The sequence below is a fragment of the Anarrhichthys ocellatus genome, unplaced genomic scaffold (genome assembly GCF_004355925.1).
Source record: "Anarrhichthys ocellatus isolate YVR2014 unplaced genomic scaffold, GSC_Weel_1.0 scaffold91, whole genome shotgun sequence".
In the NCBI taxonomy this organism is placed as follows: Eukaryota; Metazoa; Chordata; class Actinopteri; order Perciformes; family Anarhichadidae; genus Anarrhichthys; species Anarrhichthys ocellatus.
Genome location: NW_022280121.1, coordinates 655984 through 664841, shown reverse-complemented (window position 1 = coordinate 664841; position 8858 = coordinate 655984). Strand labels below are relative to the sequence as shown.

The following is an 8858-nucleotide window of genomic DNA, read 5'->3' as shown; positions in this document are numbered from 1 at the left end:
CTAGTGCACCATTCCAGCCTGGACCAGCCCATGACAACTACAGTCAGAACAGCGAGCAGCACCTACAGCATCAAATCCAATAGCATTATAGAAGATACTGTGTTTGCACCAAGCAACTAAAGTGCAAACACACCAGAGTAAATATAAAATCTCATTATATTTAAGGGACAGTAATTGGCTCAGTATGCAGGTGTGTGTGGGTGTGTGCACGGATGCATGAGCATGATGTCTATCATTAAAAAACGCTTGAGTCGGTAACAAGGCCCCAAGTCTATTCCACCATAACTCTCAATTAAAGGAAAATCAATCACGCCCTATGCTGAGCCCCCTAATCCAATCAGAGCATTTTGCTGTTTGGGGGAAACATCAGACACAAACAGAGATGGCCACCGCGCTTTATGATTGTCTTGGTTGGATGATTCAAGCTGGCTTAGAGGGGTGGTCGCTGTCTCCATCCTCTCTGGACCACAGTTTTATGCTGATGGAGGGAAAATGGGAAATGGTTCACCTTTTGTCTATTTCTCATTGTTGTTAAAAGGTCTGTTAAACATGGATAAAATGACATTTTGAGAGAGCAAGTTGACAATACTATCTGTGTTACGTTGATCCAACCTGAAAGACCTTATAAAGTGTTGGGTTAAATGAGTCCCATGTACTGAAAAACAGTAATAATACAAATTGTCCAGGGTTGCATGTGTGTTTGCTTGCTGTACATGAATGTGTCCTTGTGCAACACTACATGGTGGCTCTCAAAGGGGCATTTAAGGTGGAGCTATCTTATCTTGGTGCAGAATAAAGTGGCCAAATGCCAGAGATACTGCAAGCAGGGTATCAAGGGTACACGTCTGACTTTGCTTTTCATGACGACACACGGCGGGAAAAATATTTACAACAGTCTACTATTTTAAATGTGCAGGTACAAATATAAAAATATCCCAACAGTCTGTAGGGTTCAGACAATGATGGTGTGCTCAATGGGATGCACTCAACAATCGAATGCTGGTGCTCTTGACGGAAAGGGGTTGAACCCAAAGTACTCCAGGCAGTCCCATGTACAGAGACAGGAGCAGTGTGATTTAAAGCCGTTAATAGTTACATGGCTTGGTCATGAGACGATTAAAAAAAACCAGATTCAAACTCTGCAGGTTTGCTTATTGTGTGTTAAAAAGGAAACAAAAGAAATGCAATGCTTTACTGAATAATTAGCAATAACAAAATGTCAAAAACACAAAGTTATCTTTAAATGTACTTAGAGTATCTCAGCCTGATACAGCTGGCTACATACTGAATTTCTGCACACACACACACATACACACACACACACACAAACACACACTCAGACATCATGACCTCCCGCTGTACATCCAGTGAACAGTTAACTCTATAGTTCTCTGCGGGAGCCAAACTGCTGCATCAGGTATTCTCTTTGATGTGAAGGGAACAAAAAACATCACACAATATGTGGTACATGCACTGACTATCTGCCTGTAATCCTGTACAGTACAGACTCCAGACTGCAGCCGTATATGAGCGTGTGTGTTCTGTACCAATCTGCCCGGTTGAATTTAAGTCAGTGAACACAATTAAACAATAATGTTCGACCTATTGAGAGGGCATGTCTGTCAGCTTTGGAAATAAGGACATAAGGAGCCCAAAACATACAATAACACTATACCCTAAATTAATACTATATATCATTGTGATGTCAAATAAATATTAAAAATATGCATTTAAGTATCATATACATATAATAAATCAATGCAGTAATTTAGAAGTGATATTTTGTTATGGTCAGCTGTGAGCGCGCATTCCAGCACAGATAGACGCAAGCACGCGCAGCTGGACGCGCACCTTGCATGCCAGGCAGCCCTCGAAACAAAGAAGACCTGGACCAGGCTGTTTTGATCCGCAGGACGAGGAGTGGGAGAGGGGGAGGGGCGGAGAGGGGTCCAGAGCATCACTTACAGGATGGAGAACCATCTAGGATTTCTTCCCTTATCTCTAGCTAATAAACGGGATGACGTCATCCTGAACTAGGTGGAATGAGGCTCCAGAAAGGGGGGCGTGGTCTGAGCGCCGTGACAGACATGATTGACAAACTGGTGCGCTAATTAAAGGCACAATCATCCATTACCAATGAAGCAACAAGAGGGTGATGTGAACAAAAAAATACGCAGGTTAAAGATAAAATCAGAGCACGTGATATTATCAAATCTTTAAATTGTTTTCATTTTAAAGCACCATCATGTCAGCAACATATAATAATACAATGCATATTTTTGTACATAGCAATATATGCTAAATGCAAATACAAATACAATGTGAAGTACAAATTTAGACCAAAAATCATCACAAGTGATATTATGAAATTGTCAGTAGCCTAGTTCAACGTGGGCTCTGCAACTGTTATGGACATGTTTTTATTATTTTCCAATTATTTATTGATTAATTGATAATGAGAGATATTCTCAGTAACAGCCTTCAGCAGCTTTAAAAATAATCTAAGTAAATGGATTCTCAGAAAGTAGAAACCTGTAACACACCTGCAGTGCCAGTTACACCAAGATGTGTCCTGCAAACTTAATTGACAAACTTAATTTTTTCTTTTTCTGTGACAGTAAAAAAAAAAATCTTCCTAAAATAAATGCATCACTCGACTTTAATGATTCTCCCTTAGGTCTTCTATTGTGTCTCTCTATCTGTCACCAACATGCCAAGACGTGTTCCCAGCCTCCACCTGCGCACAGAAAGCTCCGCCCTGTTGGACTGTAGTGTTTCTTTAAAAGGCGATCCCATGCGCAGGATCCAGGGGGCTGGCCCTTGATCGACTTGCATGCGCGTGTCTGTGTATGTACGTAAGTGTGTGCGTGCGTGTGTATGTATGTATGTATGTGTGTGTAAGTGAGCGCGTGTGTGCGTGCAGCGCTGTGTGGAGAGCAAATCGAGATACAGTAGTAACCCGGAGTGAGGTGGCAGTCTTATTCCACATCGACACTGACTTGCCCTGCGTACATTCAATCGGTCTCTATATCGCAGCGCGCACTTGAGGAGTGGAGGAAAGAGTCAAGATGGCATCTGGAAGTGGCTGTGGACGATCCGGGATCTAGTCTCTTCGGGGTTTTTTTTTTTTGGTACCACACAGCACAAGTGACTGGCCGTGGTAGGTATTCCATTTAAAAGTGACGAGAGCGGATTTATTTCCCAGAGAGATGATGAGCTTTGAGCACTTTCTCCTCAGCCAGTGGGTGGATTCAGACCCTCGCACCAGGACGGGATTTTTGTAAAGAGCTCCTATTGATGAGCAAGTCGTGTTTTATAATGAAGACACGCTTAGGGAGACGAATTGCCTAAATTAAATCCCTTGTTAGTAGTTTATTGTTGCATCATTGACAGAAATAGAAAACATACGCACTTGCGCTGCTGTATTGTATCTGTTAGGCTGTGTTTTAACTCGGCTCTTACCGAATGTGTTGGGTTCATTCTTCTGTCTTCATGTCTTCAACAGGCGTTAATAACTAAGTTGCTCGTGGCCCAGTTGGGACTTCGCTGCTGTGGAATAGCAACAAAGGACGGGAGCGCGCATTCATGGGACGCGACTTTGACAGCTCCTCATCTCTTGTCTTTTAACTTTATTACCTGGCAGCGGGGGCGAGATAGTGGTAGGAGATAATGGCCGAGGCTTCGCTCCCTGACCCACTCCCGGATTCGGACGTGGTCATCGACCCGGACTTCGAACCCCAGAAACGGCCCAGATCTTGCACCTGGCCGCTGCCACGACCAGACTCCAACACGGCGAAACCGGAGAGCAATGACACCGATATTATACCTGAGGAAGAGGATGATGAAGACGACAACGCCACCCCTGCCGCCATCGGTGTCAATGGCTCGGGTTTGGTGACGGATGACCAGAGTAGCAACAGCCCCGTGGCCGATGGAGCGCTCTCCTCCTCCGGCCAGGAGAGCGGAGGCTCCCCGCATTCTGCGCACTCCCCGACGGCCACCTCCGGCGCGCTGACCGCCAGCAGCTTGGCTGCCCAGCAGACCCCGAGGAAAGCATCATCTCGCCGTAACGCTTGGGGCAATCTCTCGTACGCCGACCTGATAACCAAAGCCATTGAGAGCGCGCCGGACAAGCGACTGACACTGTCTCAAATTTATGACTGGATGGTGAGATCCATTCCTTACTTCAAAGACAAAGGCGACAGCAACAGCTCTGCAGGATGGAAGGTAAGAGTCGCCACACTCACCCACGCAGGCCCCCTCCTTTCTCCATCAAAACAAAAACAAAAAGCATGTGGCTTGTAAACCCACTGACGTACACACACAGACAGACACATTCACGCGCACACATTTATCCCCGCGCAGTCGCGTTTTTACGAGCGTCTATTTGGAAAGTCTGGCTCTCATTGTAACTCTCATTATCATTCTAATGGAAATTACAGATCAGTCTGAAAACGTAGAGCAAATGAGGGGGGGGGGGGGCATTAGGGAGGCATTTAAGATCATTAATCTCTCAAAGCAGCGTCGGGTTTGGTGACCTACACATGATTATCTCATAAATTGACCAAAACGTGACATCTTGCACTTAATCCCAGACATTTAATAGACAAATAAGGCTGTGGAGTTGCGATTGAAATTGCATCGGATACATGTGCTTTGTCTTTTTTCATTGGAGGTTTCTGGTGAGTTGTGTGCATGATATTCCTCTGAGGTCACGGTCACAGTCACATGGCTGGAATTAGAGCAAACAGAAACGTTGTAACCAGTTTGTCTGGAAACACAGTAGCCTATTTTGAGTGATGCAACACCGTTTAACACGGCTAAGAGAATGACACAATTACATAAGACAGTTTACTGAACAGCAGCTAATCCATTAATGGGACAAGGAACTGGATGGAAACAAAACGATTTAACATGCTGTGTGCAAAAGTGTGAATCCTGAAAAGACCTCTGCTAAAGGCATGACCCCGCCTGTAAAAACAAAAATAAATCCATGTGATATACTGTCTTTTTGAGGCTGTGAATACTGAGGTTATAGTCACATCATTTTTTTTGCTATTATATTTAGAGGCTAAATTTCCATCCTGCTACTGTATCCACAGTGGGCCATTTGTTATGTAAACCTTGGCAGGGATCTATCTCTTGGGTCAGGTAGGCAGCTGCCAAGGTTGCTGATCCGGCCATGGGGGAATATCATAAGTACTGGGATGCCGTGAGTTTAGGTGAGCGGTAAAGGGAAAAGGTTTTTTTTTATTTTTTTTTTTTAAAGGCAGCTATCTGATCACCAATAAAACATATGGGGCCGGAGAGGAAGGAGGTGCAGAAGGTCAGAGCGCGGAGATTAACACCCATCAGAGGCTAAAGGACTAGTTCCATGGGGCGTGGAGCCTATAGGCCATATTTTGTCAGGGCTTCTCAGGTTTTGCTATGTGATATGCTTCAGTGAAGAGCAAAGAGGGAGGTTGTGTGTGTAGCCCCGCGAAGTCAAGGCCGGGTTCACCGTCCCCATGCAGGTCTGTTACTCCTGGAATTTCGGGCATGAGGGCCAGGCTGTCAGTGGTTTAGTGTTACGCATGGTCTGTCGATAAATCTCTGCTGCAGCTCGCAGCCTGTGCCTTTTTTTTTTTTTTTTAGTTTTCTTACAAGAGACTCTTCATTACAGATTAGTTGTTTGTTCTTCAGAGTTGTGGCAACACATGGTATCACAAATTAGTACAGTTTAGGCAAAGCATATCTACCGAGACTTTTCTTTAGGGTGACATGATCTCTGCAGCTCCAAACTGACAAGCCGGTCTCTCGGCATGAAGACCTGTGCCTGTCAAAAGCTGCAGTTAGGTTTTGTTAAAAATAAAACATGAAAACAAAGACAGCCAGCGGAGCCAGGTGTTCAGAGGACTACCTCTGTGCGGGCACTTTTTCAGAGCCCCTTTGCTCTCCATTTCACTCTCAAACTCTTGGGTTTCACCTCCACACAGAGCCGGGTTTGAACACCTACCGTTTCATGCAGCCAGGGCACCTTTGTTGAGGAGATTTGCTGAGCAAATCCGAGTAATCCCCCTGGGTTTCTCTCCTAAATTCCCACTTACGTCATTCTTTTTCATATCTTTGTCGGTCAACCATTAGCACTTGTAAAAGTTGGTTAAGACAGCCAAGCACAACACTAGGACATATTTCATTACCTTAGATTGCCTTTAACCAAGAGAAGCCACTGCCCAAGCTTTAAATAACAATACAATGTTTGAGCATTTACTTGTTCTTAAATAATGAACAACTCAGTGTACACTATGTCAACTATGATTCAACCTTGATTTGAATTTCTTTAAATCTTATTTAGGGCTAGGTATTGATTCTCAGTGCTCTCAATTGGCATCCGGTGTCTATTCAGATTCATAATCACTTTCATTTATTCTTTGATGAGATAGTTCTAGGTATACAAAATGTTGCCCATTTTAGTTAAATTCAATAAAATAACAAATGATACCCAGTCGCAGTCTTTTTCGTGATAGGTTCTTAATTATAGCAGCCATGATAATCAAAATCATTCTTGCATCCCTTTTAAGAGTTTGGCAGCTTAAGTGTTGGAGCAGTCAGTCTTTTTTAGTACCACACGTCGTACCAACACAGCCTGCGTTAGAGGGGTCGGACTGGTTCGGAGCTGCTGAAATGTGTGCTAAGAGAAGCTTTGGTATGGTGGAGGAGTGACGAGCTACAACTCAAAATAGCGCCTGTAAACATGCCTCTTAGTGTGTGTGTGTGTGTGTGTGTGTGTGTGTGTGTGTGTCTTTCACCTGTGTGTCTTTGCATGATCGAAAGATTAGGTGCACTTGTGTGTATTTGTTTCCACAGGCAGGTGTATTTGTGGGCGTGTGTAAATATTTCTAGCAGCAGTGAACCTTGTGCACTAGTGTTACTTAACCCTGCTGTAACTGGCTCACTGTTCCCAGCAGCTGCATATCACAGGCCCAGACCGAGTTATGTCACAGTGACACTCCACATAAACACACACGCACGCACACACACGTCTGATATCGTCTCATTTAAGGTTATGAGGTTTTAACGGCCACTCTCACTCACATTCGCAGTACGTACAGTTCTTTTTACCGAGATAAAGTTGACCTTTAAAGTTTTTGAACCTGTTATACTTTTACCTTCCAGACAGACACGCTCAGACATGTACAGTGTATTCGCCCGGTCATGTTCAGGCTCATCACCAGGGTTCATGATATTGAGCCTCAGCTGCGGGTCTAAATTTATGCAGGTGTCTGAAATGAGTTTAACTCATTAGAACTCATTCATGAGATTATTTTAATCTTTAAGACCCCTCGGGTTGCAAACATAGACTGTATAAGAAGTGGACAAAGTCATCATGACGTCACCCGTTGGTTTGTGGACTTTGTCGTTTTGAAGCCACGAATTCAACGAAGACAACGTATACGGCTCTGGTAGCGGCAGCCACCTCTAAATGGGACCATCATTTACTAAATGAACATCATGCTGTATTGAAAAAGACTTAAAACTAGTGATTGAGACCATAAACTCATGTTTACAATGTTTACTGAGGGAAATAAAGTCTCATAGACTTCTATACAATCCCCCTGCTCGACAGTGGAGAGGATGAAAGTTTTAAGACATTTCCACATTCGCTTCTCTTATCAGAACCAGAGGTTGCCGCCTGGTTGCAACGAGTCACGACTGTCAACATGACGTTGTTTAACATGTACATTAGTCATTACGTACTATGTTGTTTAACTGCTGGCTATTTGCAGGTACTTCCCATGCAGCACAATCCACGAACAAGTGACTCATGACCGCAAGTGTTGAACACACCTTGTCTCATTTGATCTGTCACTTTACAAAGAGACCAAATAGCAAAGGTTCATCCATGGCACAACCATCACACACACACAGATACATACACAGTGGGCTGCTGCTTTGCTCTCCACACTTTCCCCCCATCTGACATTGACTGGAGGCGTATGGAAAACAGGCCCCTTAAGCCCGCCGGGCATGTTGATTATCATTTTGACGGCCTAGCATGCTGAAAGTGTTTCTTCTTAGGGCTGACATTATTTATTGTTCCTGTCAGAGCAGGACAGGGGTTGACAAAAGAAGGGGCTGCCAAAAAATAAAAAGCATTCATCCTTTCATTGGCTGTCCCTCAATGGGTGAGCTTCTTATGTGATAAGATCTCAGTGTCAGCCACGAGTCTTCCTGCAAGACATGGCTACTAGTGGCTAGAATTCAAACTTTTCCTCATTATCTGAGGGCTACATGAGATACCTGACTAATAAGGAAATTATTATAATAGTGAATGTGTGTGTGTGTGTGTGTGTGTGTGTGTGTGTGTGTGTGTGTGTGTGTGTGTGTGTGTGTGTGTGTGTGTGTGTGTGTGTGTGTGTGTGTGTGCGCGCACGCACTCAGGTACTCAGAACGCAATCAGGAGGGCCCTCAGATAAAGCTTGCATAAAGATCTGCCAAACTGGAGGAACTGAAGCAAAAAAGGCAATAAGGGGGGGGGGGGGGTGTGAAGACAGTAGAAGCAGGAGAAGGAAGGGGGAGCTGAGGGGTACATTTGCAAGCTTTGCTCTAAATTGGTGTATTACAACTGCCCTCTGGCTGTGATTCCCAAAGGAGGGGTCTGTGGTTGTGTGAGGCTAAAGGGCCGATGGGTTATGGGAACACACCAGCTCCAGACACCCCTCCAAGTCTGAATAGTGTCACCCTGAGCAGTCAACCTCTGTGTGGAGGAAAACCCCCAGGCTCTGTTCTAGTTCCATTTCCAATCAATGAACACGTTTTTTTTTTTTTTTCTCCAAATGCCCGAGGAGCTTCATCAAGATTTTACATCTGAAAATTAC

The 8858-nt window shown here is 44.3% G+C and overlaps 1 protein-coding gene across 1 annotated transcript in view; it reads left to right on the top strand.

Moving 5' to 3' along the window:
* The first annotated feature begins 2804 nt into the window (after positions 1 to 2804).
* foxo3b (forkhead box O3b) overlaps positions 2805 to 8858 on the top strand; it is a 39148-nt gene continuing 33094 nt past the window's right edge. The window contains exons 1-2 of the mRNA XM_031875454.1: positions 2805 to 3160; positions 3506 to 4227. Coding sequence (XP_031731314.1) covers positions 3670 to 4227 — 558 coding nt within the window. The 5' untranslated portion in view covers positions 2805 to 3160; positions 3506 to 3669. The remainder of the gene's footprint in view (positions 3161 to 3505; positions 4228 to 8858) is intronic.